The sequence below is a fragment of the Chiloscyllium punctatum genome, chromosome 45, assembly GCF_047496795.1.
Source record: "Chiloscyllium punctatum isolate Juve2018m chromosome 45, sChiPun1.3, whole genome shotgun sequence".
Lineage (NCBI taxonomy): Eukaryota > Metazoa > Chordata > Chondrichthyes > Orectolobiformes > Hemiscylliidae > Chiloscyllium > Chiloscyllium punctatum.
The window spans coordinates 24,037,233-24,060,285 of NC_092783.1; the positions used below are offsets into that span (position 1 = coordinate 24,037,233).

Genomic DNA, 23,053 nt, shown 5'->3' on the forward strand with positions numbered 1-23,053 from the left:
GTTATAAATTCTGTCCACTATGATGTTGTTGCCCACAACCACGTGATGCAAGGGGCTGTCTCGCTCACCCCTGACCGCTGGGGATCACGCGCCGAACATGCAGGGGGGGGGGGCTTGGAGCAATCTGATTGGTTCAAAGCGCCGTCGCTTTGTGATTGGCCAGGCCGGGAGCTGAACCGTTTACGTACGTCATTTTGAACAATGACCGGGTGGAAGCCAATAGGATCGCGGTTCGTCAGCGGTGGATGTTCACTGGCGGGCCTGGGCAAGCTAGTCCCGCCTCCTGAAGGTGGATATCCAATGACATGGCGGAGGGTCGGGGGTGCGCAGCGCGGATTGGCCAAGGGGCGGTGAGTGGTTCCGCCTCCCAGGTGGTGTCAAGCCGGCGGGCAGCGGGCAGGCTCTTTTGACGGGAGGCCGCCGCCACGAGAACATCTGAGTGTATCCCTGCCCGGAGTCCCACAGCCCAGCCCAGCCCAGCGTTCCGTCACATCCCCGCCGTGAGTAACGCTGTAGGCCGCCTTGGGGACCGGGTTATCTGTCTGCGGCACCCGCCCGCTGAGGGGCGGTGTCGGTGGGTAGGAGGGGGGTTTGGGCCCAGGCCCTGGGTCTGGCCCTGGGTGGGGGGGTTTGTGTCTCACAGTAATCCTGCTCTGTCACCTCCCCGATGTGTAATAGGCGGTTAAATCCCCCCCCCGACAGTCACCGCTTTTATGGTGATACTGGAGCCGGGCTGTTTTGTCAGTGTGTGGGCGGGGGAAAATAGTCTGTGTATGGGGGGGGGAGAAAAGGAATAGTCTGTGTATGGGGGGGGGGAAATAGTCTGTGTGTGGGGGGGGGGGGAAATAGTCTGTGTGTGGGGGGGGGGGGAAATAGTCTGTGTGTGGGGGGGGGGGGAAATAGTCTGTGTGTGGGGGGGGGGGAAATAGTCTGTGTGGGGGGGGGGGGAAATAGTCTGTGTGGGGGGGGGGGGGGAAATAGTCTGTGTGGGGGGGGGGGGAAATAGTCTGTGTGGGGGGGGGGGGGGAAATAGTCTGTGTGGGGGGGGGGGGGGAAATAGTCTGTGTGGGGGGGGGGGGGAAATAGTCTGTGTGGGGGGGGGGGGGAAAATAGTCTGTGTGGGGGGGGGGGGAAATAGTCTGTGTGGGGGGGGGGGGGAAAATAGTCTGTGTGGGGGGGGGGGGGAAATAGTCTGTGTGGGGGGGGGGGGGGAAATAGTCTGTGTGGGGGGGGGGGGGGAAATAGTCTGTGTGGGGGGGGGGGGGAAATAGTCTGTGGGGGGGGGGGGGGGGAAATAGTCTGTGGGGGGGGGGGGGGGAAATAGTCTGTGGGGGGGGGGGGGGGAAATAGTCTGTGGGGGGGGGGGGGGAAATAGTCTGTGGGGGGGGGGGGGGGAAATAGTCTGTGTGGGGGGGGGGGGGAAATAGTCTGTGTGGGGGGGGGGGGGGAAATAGTCTGTGTGGGGGGGGGGGGGGGAGAAGTCTGTGTGTGGGGGGGGGGGGAGAAGTCTGTGTGTGGGGGGGGGGGGAGAAGTCTGTGTGTGGGGGGGGGGGGAGAAGTCTGTGTGGGGGGGGGGGAGAAGTCTGTGTGTGGGGGGGGGGGGGGAGAAGTCTGTGTGTGGGGGGGGGGGGGGAGAAGTCTGTGTGTGGGGGGGGGGGGAGAAGTCTGTGTGTGGGGGGGGGGGGAGAAGTCTGTGTGTGGGGGGGGGGGGGAGAAGTCTGTGTGTGGGGGGGGGGGGAGAAGTCTGTGTGTGGGGGGGGGGGGGAGAAGTCTGTGTGTGGGGGGGGGGGGGAGAAGTCTGTGTGTGGGGGGGGGGGGAAATAGTCTGTGTGTGGGGGGGGGGAAATAGTCTGTGTGTGGGGGGGGGAGAAAAGGAATAGTCTGTGTGGGGGGGGGGGGAAATAGTCTGTGTGTGGGGGGGGGGGAGAAATAGTCTGTGTGTGGGGGGGGGGAGAAATAGTCTGTGTGTGGGGGGGGGGGAGAAATAGTCTGTGTGTGGGGGGGGGGAGAAATAGTCTGTGTGTGGGGGGGGGGGAGAAATAGTCTGTGTGTGGGGGGGGGGAGAAAAGGAATAGTCTGTGTATGGGGGGGGGGAAATAGTCTGTGTGTGGGGGGGGGGGGGGGAAATAGTCTGTGTGTGGGGGGGGGGGGGGGAAATAGTCTGTGTGGGGGGGGGGAGAAATAGTCTGTGTGTGGGGGGGGAGAAATAGTCTGTGTGTGGGGGGGGGGGAGAAATAGTCTGTGTATGGGGGGGGGGAAATAGTCTGTGTGTGGGGGGGGGGGGGAAATAGTCTGTGTGGGGGGGGGGGAGAAAAGGAATAGTCTGTGTATGGGGGGGGGGGAAATAGTCTGTGTGTGGGGGGGGGGGGGGAAATAGTCTGTGTGGGGGGGGGGGGGGGAGAAGTCTGTGTGGGGGGGGGGGGGGGAAATAGTCTGTGTGTGGGGGGGGGGAAATAGTCTGTGTGTGGGGGGGGGAGAAAAGGAATAGTCTGTGTGTGGGGGGGGGGAGAAATAGTCTGTGTGTGGGGGGGGGGAGAAATAGTCTGTGTGTGGGGGGGGGGAGAAAAGGAATAGTCTGTGTATGGGGGGGGGAAATAGTCTGTGTGTGGGGGGGGGGGGGGAAATAGTCTGTGTGGGGGGGGGGGGGAGAAAAGGAATAGTCTGTGTGTGGGGGGGGGGGAGAAAAGGAATAGTCTGTGTATGGGGGGGGGGAAATAGTCTGTGTGTGGGGGGGGGGGGGAAATAGTCTGTGTGTGGGGGGGGGGAGAAAAGGAATAGTCTGTGTGTGGGGGGGGGGAGAAAAGGAATAGTCTGTGTATGGGGGGGGGGAAATAGTCTGTGTGTGGGGGGGGGGGGGAAATAGTCTGTGTGGGGGGGGGGGGAGAAAAGGAATAGTCTGTGTATGGGGGGGGGAAATAGTCTGTGTGTGGGGGGGGGGGGGAAATAGTCTGTGTGGGGGGGGGGGGGGGAGAAGTCTGTGTGGGGGGGGGGGGGGGGGAAATAGTCTGTGTGTGGGGGGGGGGAAATAGTCTGTGTGTGGGGGGGGGAGAAAAGGAATAGTCTGTGTGTGGGGGGGGGGGGAAATAGTCTGTGTGTGGGGGGGGGGGAGAAATAGTCTGTGTGTGGGGGGGGGGAGAAATAGTCTGTGTGTGGGGGGGGGGAGAAATAGTCTGTGTGTGGGGGGGGGGAGAAAAGGAATAGTCTGTGTATGGGGGGGGGGAAATAGTCTGTGTGTGGGGGGGGGGGGGGAAATAGTCTGTGTGGGGGGGGGGGGGAGAAAAGGAATAGTCTGTGTGTGGGGGGGGGGGGGAAATAGTCTGTGTGGGGGGGGGGAGAAAAGGAATAGTCTGTGTATGGGGGGGGGGAAATAGTCTGTGTGTGGGGGGGGGGGGGGAAATAGTCTGTGTGTGGGGGGGGGGGGGGGAAATAGTCTGTGTGTGGGGGGGGGGGGGGGAAATAGTCTGTGTGGGGGGGGGGGGGGGAGAAGTCTGTGTGGGGGGGGGGGGGGGGAAATAGTCTGTGTGTGGGGGGGGGGAAATAGTCTGTGTGTGGGGGGGGGAGAAAAGGAATAGTCTGTGTGTGGGGGGGGGGGAAATAGTCTGTGTGTGGGGGGGGGGAGAAATAGTCTGTGTGTGGGGGGGGGGAGAAAAGGAATAGTCTGTGTATGGGGGGGGGAAATAGTCTGTGTGTGGGGGGGGGGGGGGAAATAGTCTGTGTGGGGGGGGGGGAGAAAAGGAATAGTCTGTGTGTGGGGGGGGGGGAGAAAAGGAATAGTCTGTGTATGGGGGGGGGGAAATAGTCTGTGTGTGGGGGGGGGGGGGAAATAGTGTGTGGGGGGGGGGGAGAAAAGGAATAGTCTGTGTGTGGGGGGGGGGAGAAAAGGAATAGTCTGTGTATGGGGGGGGGGAAATAGTCTGTGTGTGGGGGGGGGGGGGAAATAGTCTGTGTGGGGGGGGGGAGAAAAGGAATAGTCTGTGTATGGGGGGGGGAAATAGTCTGTGTGTGGGGGGGGGGGGGGAAATAGTCTGTGTGGGGGGGGGGGGGGGGAAATAGTCTGTGTGTGGGGGGGGGGAAATAGTCTGTGTGTGGGGGGGGGGAGAAAAGGAATAGTCTGTGTGTGGGGGGGGGGGGGAAATAGTCTGTGTGTGGGGGGGGGGAGAAATAGTCTGTGTGTGGGGGGGGGGGGAGAAATAGTCTGTGTGTGGGGGGGGGGAGAAATAGTCTGTGTGTGGGGGGGGGGGAGAAAAGGAATAGTCTGTGTATGGGGGGGGGAAATAGTCTGTGTGTGGGGGGGGGGGGGGAAATAGTCTGTGTGGGGGGGGGGGGGGAGAAAAGGAATAGTCTGTGTATGGGGGGGGGGAAATAGTCTGTGTGTGGGGGGGGGGGGGGGAAATAGTCTGTGTGGGGGGGGGGAGAAAAGGAATAGTCTGTGTATGGGGGGGGGGAAATAGTCTGTGTGTGGGGGGGGGGGGGGGAAATAGTCTGTGTGGGGGGGGGGGGGGGGGGAGAAGTCTGTGTGGGGGGGGGGGGGGGAAATAGTCTGTGTGTGGGGGGGGGGAAATAGTCTGTGTGTGGGGGGGGGAGAAAAGGAATAGTCTGTGTGTGGGGGGGGGGGGAAATAGTCTGTGTGTGGGGGGGGGGAGAAATAGTCTGTGTGTGGGGGGGGGGAGAAATAGTCTGTGTGTGGGGGGGGGGAGAAAAGGAATAGTCTGTGTATGGGGGGGGGAAATAGTCTGTGTGTGGGGGGGGGGGGGGGAAATAGTCTGTGTGGGGGGGGGGGGAGAAAAGGAATAGTCTGTGTGTGGGGGGGGGGAGAAAAGGAATAGTCTGTGTATGGGGGGGGGGAAATAGTCTGTGTGTGGGGGGGGGGGGGAAATAGTCTGTGTGTGGGGGGGGGGAGAAAAGGAATAGTCTGTGTGTGGGGGGGGGGAGAAAAGGAATAGTCTGTGTATGGGGGGGGGGAAATAGTCTGTGTGTGGGGGGGGGGGGGAAATAGTCTGTGTGGGGGGGGGGGAGAAAAGGAATAGTCTGTGTATGGGGGGGGGGGAAATAGTCTGTGTGTGGGGGGGGGGGGGGAAATAGTCTGTGTGGGGGGGGGGGGGGGGAGAAGTCTGTGTGGGGGGGGGGGGGAAATAGTCTGTGTGTGGGGGGGGGGAAATAGTCTGTGTGTGGGGGGGGGAGAAAAGGAATAGTCTGTGTGTGGGGGGGGGGGGAAATAGTCTGTGTGTGGGGGGGGGGGAGAAATAGTCTGTGTGTGGGGGGGGGGGAGAAATAGTCTGTGTGTGGGGGGGGGAGAAATAGTCTGTGTGTGGGGGGGGGGGAGAAAAGGAATAGTCTGTGTATGGGGGGGGGGAAATAGTCTGTGTGTGGGGGGGGGGGGGGGAAATAGTCTGTGTGGGGGGGGGGGGAGAAAAGGAATAGTCTGTGTATGGGGGGGGGGAAATAGTCTGTGTGTGGGGGGGGGGGGGGAAATAGTCTGTGTGGGGGGGGGGGGGGGAGAAGTCTGTGTGGGGGGGGGGGGGGAGAAGTCTGTGTGGGGGGGGGGGGGGGAGAAGTCTGTGTGGGGGGGGGGGGGAGAAGTCTGTGTGGGGGGGGGGGAGAAGTCTGTGTGTGGGGGGGGGGGGAGAAGTGTGTGTGTGGGGGGGGGGGGAGAAGTGTGTGTGTGGGGGGGGGGGAGAAGTCTGTGTGTGGGGGGGGGGGAGAAGTCTGTGTGTGGGGGGGGGGGGAGAAGTCTGTGTGTGTGGGGGGGGGGGGAGAAGTCTGTGTGTGGGGGGGGGGGGGGGAGAAGTCTGTGTGTGGGGGGGGGGGGGAGAAGTCTGTGTGTGGGGGGGGGGGGGAGAAGTCTGTGTGTGGGGGGGGGGGGGGAAGTCTGTGTGTGGGGGGGGGGGAGAAGTCTGTGTGTGGGGGGGAAGAGAAAGGGAATAGTTTGTGTGTGGGGGGGGAAGAGAAAGGGAATAGTCTGTGTGTGGGGGGGGGGAAGAGAAAGGGAATAGTCTGTGTGTGGGGGGGGGGGGAAATAGTCTGTGTGGGGGGGGGGAGAAATAGTCTGTGTGTGGGGGGGGGAGAAATAGTCTGTGTGTGGGGGGGGGAGAAATAGTCTGTGTGTGGGGGGGGGAGAAAAGGAATAGTCTGTGTGTGGGGGGGGGAGAAAAGGAATAGTCTGTGTGTGGGGGGGGGGGGGGGAGAAAAGGAATAGTCTGTGTGTGGGGGGGGGGGAATAGTCTGTGTGTGGGGGGGGGGAAATAGTCTGTGTGTGGGGGGGGGGAAATAGTCTGTGTGTGGGGGGGGGGAAATAGTCTGTGTGTGGGGGGGGGGAAATAGTCTGTGTGTGGGGGGGGGGAGAAAAGGAATAGTCTGTGTGTGGGGGGGGGGAGAAATAGTCTGTGTGTGGGGGGGGGGAGAAAAGGAATAGTCTGTGTGTGGGGGGGGGGAGAAAAGGAATAGTCTGTGTGTGGGGGGGGGGAGAAAAGGAATAGTCTGTGTGGGGGGGGGGGGAAATAGTCTGTGTGTGGGGGGGGGGGGAAATAGTCTGTGTGTGGGGGGGGGGGAAATAGTCTGTGTGTGGGGGGGGGGGGGAGAAGTCTGTGTGTGGGGGGGGGGGGGAGAAGTCTGTGTGTGGGGGGGGGGGGAGAAAGGGAATAGTCTGTGTGTGGGGGGGGAAGAGAAAGGGAATAGTCTGTGTGTGGGGGGGGGGGAAGAGAAAGGGAATAGTCTGTGTGTGGGGGGGGGGGGAAATAGTCTGTGTGTGGGGGGGGGGAGAAATAGTCTGTGTGTGGGGGGGGGGAGAAATAGTCTGTGTGTGGGGGGGGGGAGAAATAGTCTGTGTGTGGGGGGGGGAGAAATAGTCTGTGTGTGGGGGGGGGGGAGAAATAGTCTGTGTGTGGGGGGGGGGGGAGAAATAGTCTGTGTGTGGGGGGGGGGAGAAATAGTCTGTGTGTGGGGGGGGGGAGAAAAGGAATAGTCTGTGTGTGGGGGGGGGGAGAAAAGGAATAGTCTGTGTGTGGGGGGGGGGAGAAAAGGAATAGTCTGTGTGTGGGGGGGGGGGGGGAGAAAAGGAATAGTCTGTGTGTGGGGGGGGGGGATAGTCTGTGTGTGGGGGGGGGGAAATAGTCTGTGTGTGGGGGGGGGAGAAAAGGAATAGTCTGTGTGGGGGGGGGGGGAAATAGTCTGTGTGTGGGGGGGGGGGAGAAATAGTCTGTGTGTGGGGGGGGGGAGAAAAGGAATAGTCTGTGTGTGGGGGGGGGGGGGAGAAAAGAATAGTCTGTGTGTGGGGGGGGGGGGGAATAGTCTGTGTGTGGGGGGGGGGGGAGAAAAGGAATAGTCTGTGTGTGGGGGGGGGGGAGAAAAGGAATAGTCTGTGTGTGGGGGGGGGGGGAATAGTCTGTGTGTGGGGGGGGGAGAAAAGGAATAGTCTGTGTGGGGGGGGAAGAAAAGGAATAGTCTGTGTGGGGGGGGGGAAGAAAAGGAATAGTCTGTGTGGGGGGGGGGGAAGAAAAGGAATAGTCTGTGTGGGGGGGGGGAGAAAAGGAATAGTCTGTGTGGGGGGGGGGAAGAAAAGGAATAGTCTGTGTGTGGGGGGGGGGAAATAGTCTGTGTGTGGGGGGGGGGAAAATAGTCTGTGTGTGGGGGGGGGGGAAAATAGTCTGTGTGGGGGGGGGGAATAGTCTGTGTGTGGGGGGGGGGAAATAGTCTGTGTGTGGGGGGGGGGAGAAAAGGAATAGTCTGTGTGTGGGGGGGGGAAATAGTCTGTGTGTGGGGGGGGGGAAATAGTCTGTGTGTGGGGGGGGAGAAAAGGAATAGTCTGTGTGGGGGGGGGGGAGAAAAGGAATAGTCTGTGTGGGGGGGGGGGAGAAAAGGAATAGTCTGTGTGGGGGGGGGAAGAAAAGGAATAGTCTGTGTGTGGGGGGGGGGAAATAGTCTGTGTATGGGGGGGAAGAAAAAGGAATAGTCTGTGTGATTTGTTTTAAATTAAATCGTCAAAATTGTGTAATCTTAAAGGAGGGTAATCCCATAGGTCTCAATCACTTCCTCACCTGGCAATGTTACATCATTCCCAGGTAAGGAAGTGACTCAGGGCAGTGGAATTCCCCTCCTTTTAAAATCAAAACGTTACAAAATGTTAGTGTGCACACTATCAGGGTGTGCTCCCACACCCCCCAGGTAAAAAACAAGGCTGACTTTTTGGGTCGAACAGAAGTTAGTAATTTTAAAAGATACCTGTTCCTTTTCATAACTCCTTAAAGTGCCCATTTTTAATGAGGGTCAGAATTGTTTCAGTGCTTCCCCCATATCTTGTCGGTAGAGCGTGTGGATATGTCACTGTCTGATTGCAATTTTCCTCTACAGTTGTGAACTCCCAGTTGTGACTGCCTCCACTCTGGTCAGATCTGGTAGCCTTTAGGTTCCAAACTGTGCAGTGTTGGGCTTTACTTGTGTTAAGCGTTACTATTGCATGCTTTAGTGGCTTGTGTCTTGTATATGCCAAAAGCAGATGTAAAGAAAGGATGTTGGGTCCCTTGACTTTGGTATCTAGTGTAGCAAAGTACAGTGTTTTTTTCAGTTTTTAACATGTGGGCAAGCAGTTGAGTGCAATTCTCAACTCCCAGACTACTATTTGTTAAATTGCCTGGGCAGTGAATTTTTGTCATATGATCAGTGTCTCAAATTTGCTATGTGATGGTTAATACTGTACAATTTGTGTAGCAAGTCATAAATCTAGTTCCTTAGTCTGTTTTTGAACTACTAGGGTATCTGCATTCAGTTACATGTCTGTAAATGAGTGTACAGTGTTGGGTAATCATTGGTTGCTCAAGCAACAGTATTAGTGCATTAGATGTTGCGCAGTGCAGTTCCAGGGACTGGTGTTTTGGTTAGTTGACCATAGTTTTCTGTTCATTGTTTTCTAGTTTTGGGGTTATTTTGATCCAAGGGTAAACTTTTTAATTGATCAACTGAAGGTGGCACTAATTGCCTTGAATTAAAATGGTTTAGTGAATGTAGGGGACTTCCTGTGGATAATATAGTAACACTTGGTTACCACATCCTGAGTGTGCTTCGACCCAAGTTATGACTGTCACTTCTGATCCATGGATGACACAGCTTTGTGCATTTTCCCATGCATGTACATGCAAACTTTCTATATTAACTGGCATCTATGGGAGCAGGAGTGTACGAGTTGATCAAGGTCCCCACAGTCCATGTAGAAATGCTAATAGAAACATAGTGAAATGGGTATGCATATCACTACTTTATTTACAGGATAAATCACTTAAATAAAATTGCAACTTTGCCTTAAATAAAAGTTGTTGGCAGAGAACCTTCCTGTTCATACCCCCAACTGACTCCTGTCATTGCAGAGGTAGTGATGCTACCGTAAATTATAGTAATGGCTTGTATAATCTTTCGGTTTGAGTGCTGGTTCAGAAGGTGCCAGTTAAAGACCAAGTTTCTGGTATCATGTTCTTAAAGTGCAGGTATATTCCAAACACAAATCTAAGAATCGTCGATAGTAATGTTAAACACTTATTCGGGTGCAGAATTGTCAAATTAGAATTTGTTTTGGGTTAGATAACTGACTTGGTATGTAAGTCTGTTCACTGGTTGTTGGAACTTTCCACGAAAATACTTCCAAGAAATCAAATGCTAAGACAAATTACACTTAGTGTAATAAGTTGTTGCTCAAACTTGGAAATATTGTGGTTTCTGAAATTTTGGGAAGTCCTTTTCTGTGATGTCTGTTATTTCTGTGGCTGCTGTTATTGGCTTTCTTTATGGTGTAAAGATATCAAGGTAGCTTTCATGAACTACTATTTTTTTTCTTGTTCTAACAAAGTGAAATTGTGCTGATGAGAACAGTCTGTTTCTACAGTAGTCATGATTTGGAGATGCTGGTGTTGGACTGGGGTGTACAGAGTTAAAAAATCATGCAACACCACGTTACAGTCCAACAGTTGAACTAAAGCCTGGTGTTGTGGTTTTTAACTGTTTCTACAGATCTGGCAATGTTGCTGAGCATGGATGGGTAGATTAGTTCTAATGTACTGAAAAGCAGCAAGTAATTAAACGTCAGAAGCTATACTTGAATGGGTGGTAACTTACTGGATAACTCTAGTCTAATACATTTTGCTCATTTCTCCCAAGTTAGTGCAAGATAAAAACTAATTCATACACTACACTTTGATCGTGAAGAGGAGTGGAATTTAAGCATTCTGGGCCCTGTGTTTGTGGCATAGTCACAAGATCCTGCTAGAATCTGCCCTGTTAAAGGGTTATGTGATCTGAAGGTAGAGATCATATTGCAAAGTAGTTGCAACTTAATAGCTTGCTGATTTTAGGATTGAGCGTCCTGGAACAAGATCATATTTAGGCACTGTTCCATACTCCATTTTACCTCTTCGTAGATGTCATGGAATATTACAACTTGTCACAGTCTGTCTTGTGAAATCAAGCATTTATTGATAGTTATTAGTTATGTTTTATACAATGCTTTATTTGGGGATTATTACACTGTGATCACTCAAGACCACAGCAGACAAAAATTCCCAACATGTAACTGGGGTGAGTGGAGTGGATTTCACAGCAGTTTTTTTAAGATTAGATTAGATTCCCCAGAGTGTGGAAATAGGCCCTTCGGCCCAACAAGTCCATACTGACCCTCTGAGGAGTAACCTACCCAGACCCATGTTCCCTCTGACTAACACACCTAACACTATGGGCAATGTAGCATGGCCAATGCACTTAACCTGGACTGTGGGGGGGGGGGGGGGGGGTGGGCAGCAGCACACCTGGCGGAAACCCATGCAGGCACTGAGAATGTGCAAACTCCACACAGTCGCCCGAGGCTGGAATTGAACCTGAGACCCTGATGCTGTGAGGTAGCAGTGCTAACCGCTGAACAGTGAAGGGATGGGCTACCAGAACAATTTGATCTCTGGCAGCTGTGGGATTGAATGTAGAATTATTTGTTAGCTGATCAGGCTCCTACTCTGATTTAGGTAATGTAAGATCTGATTGTTAAGTGAGTTCTGGGTTTACCTGCACCTGACTCTTGTATTGACAATGAGTTGATTATTGAAATATGCTGATGATAAACACTTCCCTTGCAGAAACCCAGCTACACTTCGTGGTAACTGCTGTGTTGTGTGGACTTCTGCATCCTTCTTGTTTCTGCATACTTTGAAGAATACCAAGAATATGTCCAACCACCAAATCAGGTAGGTGATTTGTGCTTTAGGAAGCAAAATTTGTCATTATTCATTACCACCAAGTGGTGTAAATGTGCCCTTTTGAGTACTTGTTTGTATTTTGTAATTGTGCAAAGGGTAACAAGTGCATGTGTACTTTAGACGGAGTGTAGTTTCACATGAACCTTCACTCTACATGAGTTGATGGCATGCTATGTTTTACTGAACTATTGGAATATTATTCCTACGTGCTCAAGTGCTGCTGGCAGCCAGAAATGCATCTGCAAGAATAATCATGATTTGGAGATACTGGGGTGTACAAAGTTAAAAATCACACAACACCAGGTTATAGTCCCACAGGTTTAATTGGAAGCACAAGTTTTCGGAGCGATGCTCCTTCATCAGGTGATCACCTGATGGAGCGTTGCTCCGAAAGCTAGTGTGCTTCCAACTAAACCTGGTGTTGTGATTTTTTAACTCTGCAAGAATAGGTACCTTGAGATTCAAGCCCACAGTTTTCTGAGCATTTTGATGTCTTGAGATCATAGCTGAGTATCTTCATTTGCCCGTGCCTTCCAGTAACCTGTCACAGCAGTGAGACTAGTTGGAATTGTTTATTTTCTGGCCCAAGGTGCTCCTGATGCCCCGACTTGCATCAGTTAGCAGGATGGTTTGTTGGCATTTGTTACTGACAGTATGGATTTCATTCCTGCATCAGCGTGGGTTAGTAAAGAGACTGTTGTGCTCAACCCCTCCCTTGGCCTCAGATGCGCTGACCTTTGGGTTGAATTCAGTCGTTATCTCATGCACAGCACTCCTACTGTCCTCTGGAACTCTGGTGATTGTGTCCCTACTTGACTCTGTTAAATCATGCAGACGTATTAAATCGGAGGCCCCCAGGTCTGCCTGCAGTGTGTTAGGTTACAATTTTCCTCTAATCCTCCTTGTTCAAACATTGAGAGCTTTGGATATTTGATACTTGTATATAAAAATACCAATTTTATTTTAAATATGCAGTTTTCAACTTTAGAACTAACTGTTTGGTTCCTTTTGTTCCAACATTCAGCCTTCCTGCTAAACTCATCAATGGTGGAGCTGCTGGATTGATAGGAGTGACTTGTGTTTTTCCAGTAGACTTGGCCAAGACCAGGCTGCAGAACCAAAGGAGTGGGCAGCGTACCTACACCAGCATGTAAGTTAGCTTTGTACTTCAACATCATTCCAATGTGGGCTAGTGATTTACCTTTCAAAGTCCTCTAACAGTTGAAGTAATGTCTTGAACACCAAGCAGTTTAATCTGGTAATATGAATGTTTTTAAAGAAAAATAGTGTGGAAGTAGTTAAGCATTTTTCAAATTGTAATTACTTAAACTGGAGAGTGGAAACCACTTTCAAATTTTGCCTTCCGTTCTTGAATCCTCTGGCAGTTGACCTGAGTTTGAATTGCTCCTTGTAATAATTATCTTTTGTCTTGTTTAAAGGATGGACTGTCTAATTAAGACTGTGCGTTCTGAAGGATATTTTGGAATGTACAGAGGTAAGAATTATACTTCCATTTTCTGTTCCTCAGCATTAGAACTAGTGTACAGTGATATGTCTATATGTACAGATCAATATCTATACTGTGGTTCTTTGACTTTGTAGCATACTCCAGTTCATGTAGGTATTCTGTTTTGAGAATGCCATTCTCAGATGTTCAGTTTCCAATAAACAAATTTAAATTTTACTGAAGCTCAATGTCATTTGAATATAGTAGCATTAGTAGTCACCATTCAAATTAAAGTGCTACAAATTTGTAAGATTCTCGCCACCTTCCCTGGTGGGTTGACTTCTGTTGGGGTTCAGCACCACTGCTAGTGTCCCTTCCAAAAAGCCATTTCATGAGCAGACAATATCAGGTGGTTTCCAGAGTGAAGGCTCTGAACTTCCTGCCACTCCTTGGCTTTGGAATGTTGTGTAACTACTTGGGCCACCTGGTATGATGTGATTCAAGCCATAAATTCTCATCTAGTGAATTTATCAACAAATCAGTTTAGACATTTTTAATAAAGACCCTGAACATTGTAAAGACTAACTTTGGTTCCATGGAAATGCCAGGCTGCTTAGCATAATGCTGTTGCTTGTAGCTAATCTACAAGTGCATTGACTTAAATGTTTGAGAACTGTACAGTAATGGGCATGTTTTCAGGAGATTAATGTTCTTAAGCTATTAAATGTAATAGGTTCTGTCTTATCATATCACTACCAAATCCCCACCTGATGTAACACTAGTCTGATGTCCACTCCTTTTCTTTCCTGTGAAGAGGAGACCAATGACACAGACAGAACTTGTGATCTGGTTGCTTCAACTAGGCAGATTTGAGCTTGAAAGCTCAGTTAATATTCAGCAACCATTTCCTTGGAGTTCATGAATGTTGTGGTGAAAGATGTGGTTGAAAACTGGTGACAGCCCCAGTGGTGACACCTGGGGGTGGAGGTAGGGTTGTTTGGAAGAGATGCCATTGTAGGATGTTAGTTATGTTGAATTAGATATTCCTGGGTACATTAGGCAGAAGCGAGGCTTGTGATGTACAATGTATCATAAAACCAATAACTCAATGTGTCCTAATGTGTGTAGTAAAAGTTTTGTGATGAGCGCCTCTGGACAGATTTGTGAAATAATTGCATTCAAATTATTTGAAAAATAGCCTTTGTTTCTTCAGCTAGTTTTGATTTGAGAAGGGGGCGAAGTAACAAATTTGAATAATGTATGGAATAAGGTCTATTAGGGAAACTGGGCACTCATTACTATTGGGTTCCTTTCCAGTTTGTTTTGTGAAGCCATTTAGTGTCAGGTGAAGTGAATAAGCTGGAACTGGCTGGCAATGGGGTCATAGTTCAGGTAAACTATATTCTGGGGTTTTTGTTGGGTTAACGGGTCCTAGCTTGTCTTGGACGTTGAGTTAGATTGAGGAATGGGTGTGTTAGAACCTCATCTCCTACTTATCGTGAGCTCTGTTTTTATCCTTTGTGGCTAAGCAGCTTGCTAGCATTTGACCTTGACTTGTATGTGAATCATAACCATTTGGTTATGGTACCAGGGAGCTTTGCATTGTGCAAGTTATTGAAGAATAGGCAATGCCTAATGCACTGCCCTTTTGGGAAACTATTGCCAATGAAGGCCATACATTTCCAGGAGTTTAGACCTAGCCTGTGTTCTGCATAGCTGAGGCATCGTCCCTGCAAGCCTCCCAGTGGGCCTTGCTCAATTACTCATCTTAAATCTGATCAATGCCACCTCATAGTACACAGTGACTGAGAATTTGGTCTCCTGAAGACATGCCTTATTTGTTGAGGTATTTTCAGTCAGAAACTCATGAAACTGTGCCCAATGTTGATATTTAAATGGAAATCAAAGGGAGATATTAATGCCGAGTGTCCACTGATTTTTAAAAAAATTGAGGAAATGCTGTTGCTTGTATCTGTTTTTCATGTTACAGACGGTCGCCAAGGATATTGAGGGCTAGCCGATCTGGCGAAGCCACGATGGATCCTATCATTAAATGGTTTACCGTATCATTACTTTTGTAATTAGGATCCATTTTGTTCTTTTTTTCTGTATGTTTTAAATTCTTTGGCAAAGATTCCACTTTGCATCTTCTGTTTTCACATCTACCCTTCCCCCTCTACTTGCTGTTCAAAGAAACTGTCCACTGAGCCTTACAATTTGCAAAGAAACTCTGTGAAATCGTAGAGATTTTTGCAGCTGTCTAAATGGGCAGCAGTTGTTATATTGCCTTGTGCAATGGGGAGGACCGTCAGTCCACAAGTTGAGTGGCCCTACATAGCATCACAAAAATGTACTGAATTTGTGCACTAATAATTCACCTTGAAATCGGCATCGTGCTAAAGGCAGAACATACAATTATCTTACAATAACAGGCATCGTAGCTGAGCCTAAACCTTACCCTTCCACAAATCACTGTGGATAGTGAATTAGTTTCTCCTTAGCCTGTTCTCAGTTGTTGACACCATAATATACCTGAGTGCTCTAACCTGGTACAAGTTGCATTTCAGCTTGAGATCCAACTGATCTTTGAGCTTTTTCAGGGAACTACAAAACAAAATTGATTATAGCTTTCACTGGCAAAATCTGCAGCAAGTTAGAGCTGAGAAGTGGGCTCCCATTGGCCTGAGCTACATTGTTCTGATACTGTGTATTCTTTGCTGCTGTCAATAGTCACCATACCTGGTGACATTTCAGTTGGAATATCTTCCTAATTAGAAATTGGTAGTTTAATGTGATCTTCAAAAAACAAATCCTCAATTTGATTTCATGGAGTCTTCATTGTTTCACCTGTTCTTCACATCCCAGTCTCGGATCCTTCCTTTTGCTGCTGTCAATCACGCTTCAGCTGCAGCTTCATGTAGCAATTGTTTTATCTGCATGCAGTATCGAAATATGTTAAAAATAACTATTTGTCCCTTCTGATACTTCTGTCTCTTGCTATCCTCTTGATACATTTACATAATTATTTTAAATGTATTTTATATTTGCATTTCACAGATGTTCTGCTGTATTCTTTTCAATCCTGAGTAAGCCAACACAGAGCTTCTGCAGCATTTCAAAAAGAGTATCAACATTTCCAATTTATTAAACAGATGCCTGACCTTTCAGACATCAACTGATCTAGCTGTGTAACGTTCTCTAGTTCCCATACTGTTGCCGATTTTTGCTCCGTTCCTGTATTGATCGAATCAAATGGGATCCCTCAAAACCCCACTGGTTCCTTTGTAAAGTCTCTATTCAAAGCTGTTCAACTGGGGCCAATTGAGTTGGATCCTAGCCTTGTGTTTTTATATTTAATTCCACGGGTTGGAAATGCTGTGACACCTCCAGGGCACGTAGGCCTGAACCTTCTGACTCATTAGATTACTTACAGTATGGCAACAGGCCCTTCGGCCCAACAAGTCCCCACTGACCTGCTGAAGTGTAACCCACCCAGGCCCATTCTCCTACATTTACCCCTTCACTTAACACTATGGGCAATTTAGCATGGCCAATTCACCTAACCTGCACATTTTTGGATTGTGGGAGGAAACCCACGCAGACACGGGGAGAATGTGCAAACTCCACAGTTGCCTGAGGCAGAAGTTGAACCTGGGTCTCTGGTGCTGTGAGGCAGCAGTGCTGCCCAAATGCCCCAAGGCTGCTTGGATGACATAATGGCATTGATCAATTATCAATGCTTCTGTTGGGACCTGATGTACCTTACTGTCGTCCTCAGTGATCAGACCAGTCTGAGCTGTGAGCTTATATAGTTCATGAAAGAAACTGAATTAGTCATACTTTGTGTGGGGATAGAGATTATGTAGCTGTTTCTAAATGGGCAGTGTTTACCGACAGGTACTCACAGCACTTGGAACATTACTCCACCCCCCAGCCAACCAAAGAACTGCAGGGGGAAGTATTGTAAAACCAGAGCTTCTGCTACACTTGAGAGTCCTCTTTATCTACATTTCAAGCTGAGGGTAACTAGTAATGATTCTGCAAGACTTTATTATTCATGACTAACTTTGCTCACCCAGCCAGGTACCAACACATGTTTGCTATGGGAGATATTCGTTCCTCTGTTAAACAAGTCCCATTAATGGCAGATGGTCTGATACTTTAAAGACTTGGCTCCACAGGCAGCTACTGGAGAGAATCTTTAAAGCTGCTTAAGCTTTGTGTTGTGCTGAAACCAGGAGAGAAAATAATTATGAATGTTAGTATAATCTGTGAATGGAAACCACGTTAATCTTTAGAAAATAAAACTCAATTTATTTTGACAGGTGCAGCTGTGAACCTAACATTGGTAACACCTGAGAAGGCCATTAAACTTGCTGCAAATGACTTTTTCCGTCAATATTTGTCAAAAAATGGGTATGTTTTATCATAAATTGAAGTTCACAGGTTAGCTATGTTAAATTGCGAAAAAAATTTGGCTTGCTTCCTAATTTTAATTTCTAAGGTGAGGAGAGACATTTAAAGATATGGAGACAAATTGGTTTACACAGGGTGGGGTTCACATGTGACATGAACACACAGAGGTACTTATGGATGTGGGTACAATTACGACATTTAGGATAAGTGTTTACTGTGGAAAAGACATGGAAGATATAGAATGTAGGGAAACTGATGGTGACATCTTGAAAAATGTCCATATTACAGAGGAGGAAGTGCTGGGTGTCTTGAAACAAAAGTGGATACATCCCCAGGACTTGACCAGGTGTACCCTAGAACTCTGGGAAACTAGAGAAGTGATTGCTGGACCACTTGCTAAGATATTTGTATCATCAATAGTCACAGGTGAGATGCTGGAAGACTGGAGGTTGGCTAAGGGAGGTAAGGGCAAGCCGGGAACTATAGACCAGTGAGTCTGACATCGGTGGGCAAGTTGTCGAGGGAATCCGGAAGGACAGGACAAGTTAGACTGAAAGGTCTGTTTCCATGCTGTATGTCCCTGACTTGTATTTGAATAAGTATGTGAATAGGACAGATTTGGAGGGATACTGGCCAATAGCAGGCAGGTGGGATGAGGTTACTTTGGGGTTATATTCAGCATTAGTTGGGCTGAAGGGTGTGTTTCCATTTGTATGACTCAAGTTATTTTATTGTCAACCTGTACATTATAGCATTATATTTAACTGTTGTTCTCTCTAAGTGGGTCTTTGTGTACCACCTTGCAAAGGCTTTGATGTTCTTAACAAAGTTGTAGAGCTTTTTATTTAAGAATCTTGTTATAATGTATGAAATGTCTTTACATTTGAGGTTTTTTGTCAATACAAAAGTGCTGTTCAATTAGTGTTGTGTATAGCATCTTGGTTTGCATGGCTGTTTGAATGTGTATCTGTTTGTTTTTCAGTAAAGGCTTAAATGTGTTCAAAGAAATGCTGGCAGGTTGTGGGGCAGGAATCTGTCAGGTTATTGTCACTACTCCTATGGAGATGCTGAAAATCCAGCTCCAAGATGCTGGCAGATTAGGTAACTTGTCAATTTACTCAAAATTTAACAGTACTTCCCACAATGTGGATTGCATTAATCGGTGAGGATACTAAATTTTTGTTTTCTGCAGCAGCTCAGCAACGATTGATTTTGCCTTCAAGCTCATCCACTAAAGTTGTTGCCACCAACCCAGTACTGAGTCGGGCCTATAATGTTGGCCCTGCTGTTACCAAGCCAATCTCTGCTACCCAGATTGCCAAAGATTTATTCTACTCTCAAGGGTTCAGAGGGCTCTACAAAGGATTAGGAGCCACTATACTGAGGTAAATCACTTGTATGCATGTAATGTTACTAACGTATTTACTCATTCCCCAATCTACTATGGGAGAAAGAAAATCACTTGCTGAGATTTTACTAATGTGTAAAAAGTGATATTAGAATAGCAGATTTAGTCTCCTTCGCATTTTAATGTTGAGATTGAAAATGCTGTCAAATCTATCTGTATTTGGCAAGACAAATGATCATTGCCAGGAAACGTTACACATCCAGCTTGTGATTTCTCCCTCTGCTGTGTTCAGTTGGGAGGTTGACTATATTTTTAAGGTGCCTGGATCCTTAATGGTTTCTTGCAAAGTCCTCTGTTTTTGAATGGGGGTTAGGATGTTGGATGTAATGTGCTATGTACTGTAATCTTGCAGGTGATAAGCAGCAGTCATAGTCTGTACAATTTTTGTACAAATGTGCTCGATATTAATTTAATTCTTTTTATGAACAGGGATGTTCCATTCTCTGTCATCTACTTCCCATTGTTTGCCAACTTGAACAAACTTGGACAAAATTCATTGGATGGGAAAGCCTCCTTCTTCCATTCATTTTTATCAGGATGCGTTGCTGGTTCTGTTGCTGCTGTAGCTGTCAACCCATGTGATGGTAGGTATCTGCTGTTGAACTTAACAAATTTTGTCTAGCTGAATGGGTGGCAGAAGTTGAACTTGTTATTGGGATAACTTTACTGTACCAATTGGATTATAGATTAGCATATGCTGTTTTGGGAGCTGGCACCAAGAATACTGTGAACTCTGCTGCCTTGTACAGGCTATTGACGTTATTTGTAATATCTCCATTATTGAGCAACTTCAAATCTTCCCTTTGTGCAACAACAGTGACTACGTTTTCCCAAATGTGCATTAGCTGGAAAGAGCTTTGGAGGCATGTAGGGGTCATGGGATGGTAGATAAATGCACGTGCAGGTTGTTCTGATATAATGTGCACTTAATGTGAATTAGCCAAAGTATGATTGACTTATTGGGATACTGTTTCTATAGTGTGAACTTGTAAAGTGTGTATTGGTTGGGATTCTGGCCCCATGAATTTAAATGGTGCTGCTGTTATTTGATTTTCTTAATATTGGGTTGCATGAGAATGGAACTTCTGCATTAAAACTGAACTGACTATGGGAATAAATTTAAGTCTAGAGCAATGCAAGTAAAATTAACATTAGACAAGCTTTATGAAATGACTAGCCTGTTGCTTGTATAAAACAAATTTTGATTTCAGGAGAGTAAAATTTTACTCCAGCTCCTAAGCAAAATAAGCGATTACATTGGTCTATACAAACTATTGGTTATTGACCTTGTAGTGTTTGAATCGGTTTATTCCATATTTAGCATTCTGTTTGCAATTTGGTTGTGGTTGTTTCCAATTCAATAACTTTAAAAATAAATGCAGCACTTGGTGATAATAGCACAGTGCCTCCTGTCAGTTAGATATTTGCCACCTCTCCCTAGGTTCATTTATTTTAGCTAGAGGTTCTACAGAAAATTAAAGCAGAACAGCGTTAAGATAGTTCAATACTTCCTCTGTTCCTGAAACCCAATGATTTTCATGAAGCCAACAGGAATTTGATTTTAAGCTGTTATTATAAAAATGTTGAATTCAGCTGCTGACAGTAAATTGTATTTTCATTTTTAGTGATCAAAACACGATTTCAGTCTCTACATAAAGGGGCAAATGAAGAAACCTACAGTGGAATTGTTGACTGTGCAAGGTGAGCAATATCACATGAGCATGTTTGAGGAAGAGCTTTTCTTTCAATTAGAAAGCAGAATTCCACCCCAACTGGGTCGGGTCCCTGATGAGCTGAGCTGCATGCATCCTAAAAACCAGAAGTTTTAGTATTAACGGGAGCTTAAAGCATTATTCAGGTTTTGGGTCATTAGGGTAATATTTTTGATTTTAGCATGTTTGTCACAATTTGTGGAAATTAATTCTATCCTGTCCCTTACAGGAAAATCTGGGTGAATGAGGGTCCTTCTGCATTTCTGAAAGGATCTGGCTGCCGAGCACTAGTCATTGCACCACTCTTTGGCATTGCACAGATGGTTTACTTTGTAGGAGTAGGAGAATTCGTCTTGGGATTTTCGCGGTTTGAGGTGTACTAATTACATCCATTCCTGAAGGACTGACCACATTAGACTGTATTCTGGGAAATGCCAAATAAGGAACCAAGAGCCTGATGCAGCTGCTGGAAGGTTCACTCATTTTTACCTTTTGTTCATATCCTGAAGTGGTTGTGAATATGGGAATACTGTTTGGAGGATAAAAAATATTGGTCACCCATCTCCTTAAGCTAGCTGAACAATTTTGAGACTGTTGAGTTCTGGGAAGTTAATTGTAAAACCTTAAACTAAAGGGGCCAAACTTGCATTTCCCTTCAGCTCCTCAGTCACTTTTCTTGGATTTGTGAAGAATTGGAACAAAAATCACTTAACATTTTTATACATTTGTACATTGGTCAAAGTCAATCTCAATTTTGAGGTTGGAGACCCTTTTAAAAGATGTTTGGGGAAACGAAAACTCCAGATAAAGTCACGAGTGATTTAATTTCACAATAAGAACATCTGATTGGACTTTAGTTATGTACTGGAAGATAAATATGTGAAATGTTTTTCAGTGACTTGAATATCTTCTGGATCAAGAATTCTACCCCTTTTTTTTGAAATACTTGATCAAAACAGTTTTGTTTAGTTATACAGAATTCAGTATCAACATTGCACATGATTCTGCTGTTACTCCTAAGATTACCACTTTGATGTGTTAAGGTATTTGCAAAGGCAGATTGCAGACCAGCCAAGATGCTGAATAGTAAGTTTATGGCAGAGGACCATCTGCTGCAGAGCATTTCATTCTCACTGGTACGATTGTAGCAAAATGCCCATGTTGAGGTCTCAAATATGAGACTGGATTCTCAACAATTTAGGGTCCCATGGGCACTTACCTTGCCAACTGGCATTCACTTCATGGAGGAAGAGAGCAATGTCACTTTTGACATTTTAACTTTTGTAAGTGTAACTGATCCTTGTCTCTAGTGTTTTACTGTAATAAATGTCATGATACAAAGCGCCTCTGGTTAATATTTAACTAATGCCTTCTGTGCCATTGAATTGGTTTACATGAAGTGAACTGATACTGGGTCAAACACTTTCAAATGTTTGCAATGACATATTTAAATGAAACTGTATACAAACAGATTCAAATGGAACTGTGACAATAAACTTTTTTTATAACCCTACTTTGTCTGTTTCACTACATTGTCCTGATGTGCTGTTTCTTCCCTCATCTGTTTGTATGAATTGCCCCCTTTTGCAGTTTTATTCCATAGGTGGAGTTCACCTTTCCATTTCCCCCATCTGGTTTCTGTTATTACTACAGGTCACTAAATTGATGCAACTTCATTGCTGTTCCTGTTGTTGCTTTAAGTCTGTTCCAAATTTGGGTTGTGGAGCAAGCATTCCTACTCACTGCACAGTGAGGCCCACTCATCAGTTTGAGAAGTACTAGAAACCAGTCTAAGATCTGATTTCCTTTCTCCTGCATTCTGTCCAATTAATTGGCTGTTGTAATCAAGATTTTTTACCTTTTTTGAATAACTTTCTTGGAAACTTGCAGTTGCTGCAGGTTTTTACAGTTTGAGTCCTTCTGTTAGCAGATGCAGCATAATGCACTGACTTGTATAACCCATCCACCTAATGAGTGGGTAATCTGTGTTGGCTTTGTGACTTATCAAGTCCCTCCAATCCCATGGCCTTCAGTTTTACTAATGTCTATTCTTTTGTGCTTCCAGCAAGTTTTTGACCGAGGTCAAACACACTGAATTTTTAAAAAGTGAATGAATATTGAAAGCAATGCCACTGTACTTCACCAGAGCAGGATTAGTGTCATTGAACACCTGCAGCAAAGGAGCCAAAATGTGGTGGAGGTATTTCTGCCGTATTTGGTTTCAGTTTGGGACAGCTGTTTCAATACATGAACTGCATCAACTATTTAGGTATATTTAATTTTAGACTAACTGGTCTCATTGAAGGAAGATTCCGCAAACTTGCATAAAACAAATCTTTCATGATTCAATCTTGTGACAAGGTTCATTCTAATAGTAACTGGAACTAAACTTCTAAATGCTTTTATTTCCTTTTTAGTACTTTTGGGTGTACTTAAAGGTTGGAGTGTTTCTGAGGGTTTAACATCCCACCCAACATATCAGAAAAAATCCTGAATTCTTTACTCTCATCTTGTGCTGAATATCTAAGTTATCAATTATATCAAAGATAAAGTACAAATCCAAATTTAACCTGCATGCTAAATATTATGAATAACAGTCTTAAAGTAGTCAAATGTTCAGACTGTAGATTAGAACAAATCAAAATCTTAGCTTCGTAGTTCAGATGCTCTTATATGGAAGACAAGGGTAAACCAGTTAACCAGAGAACAGGTTTATGTAGTATAATCTCAGTCTTTAGCAGTTTAGGAATTTGACTAGGGATATCTGTCCTCAGCTGTACAATCCATTCCTTGAAGTTAAGCCAGGAACACAGTTAAACTTTATATTGCTTACAGTTGCATCAGC

The 23,053-nt window shown here is 47.1% G+C and overlaps 1 protein-coding gene across 4 annotated transcripts; it reads left to right on the top strand.

Moving 5' to 3' along the window:
• Positions 1–359: 359 nt before the first annotated feature.
• slc25a55a (solute carrier family 25 member 55a) lies at positions 360–21,718 on the top strand. 4 transcript variants are annotated; one of them, XM_072563456.1, is made up of 10 exons: positions 360–500; positions 11,106–11,213; positions 12,250–12,375; positions 12,665–12,720; positions 16,998–17,088; positions 18,071–18,189; positions 18,281–18,473; positions 18,926–19,080; positions 20,122–20,197; positions 20,438–21,718. In XM_072563456.1, the coding sequence occupies exons 2-10, from the start codon at positions 11,194–11,196 to the stop codon at positions 20,589–20,591; spliced, it is 990 nt and encodes a 329-aa protein (XP_072419557.1). In that variant the 5' UTR covers positions 360–500; positions 11,106–11,193; the 3' UTR covers positions 20,592–21,718. The 4 variants fall into 4 exon arrangements, with proteins under 4 accessions (XP_072419557.1, XP_072419558.1, XP_072419560.1 ...); XM_072563457.1 differs by having other exon boundaries at positions 18,284–18,473; XM_072563459.1 differs by lacking the exons at positions 360–500; positions 11,106–11,213 and adding an exon at positions 14,663–14,749 and having other exon boundaries at positions 12,270–12,375.
• The last annotated feature ends 1,335 nt before the right edge of the window (positions 21,719–23,053 follow it).

Bases quoted from the DNA above. Each gene is read 5' to 3' on its own strand.
- slc25a55a (XM_072563456.1), top strand. From the start codon at position 11,194: ATGTCCAACCACCAAATCAG. The intron at 18,190-18,280 runs GTAACTTGTCAA...TGTTTTCTGCAG, and splicing joins CCAAGATGCTGGCAGATTAG to CAGCTCAGCAACGATTGATT. The intron at 18,474-18,925 runs GTAAATCACTTG...TTTTATGAACAG, and splicing joins TTAGGAGCCACTATACTGAG to GGATGTTCCATTCTCTGTCA.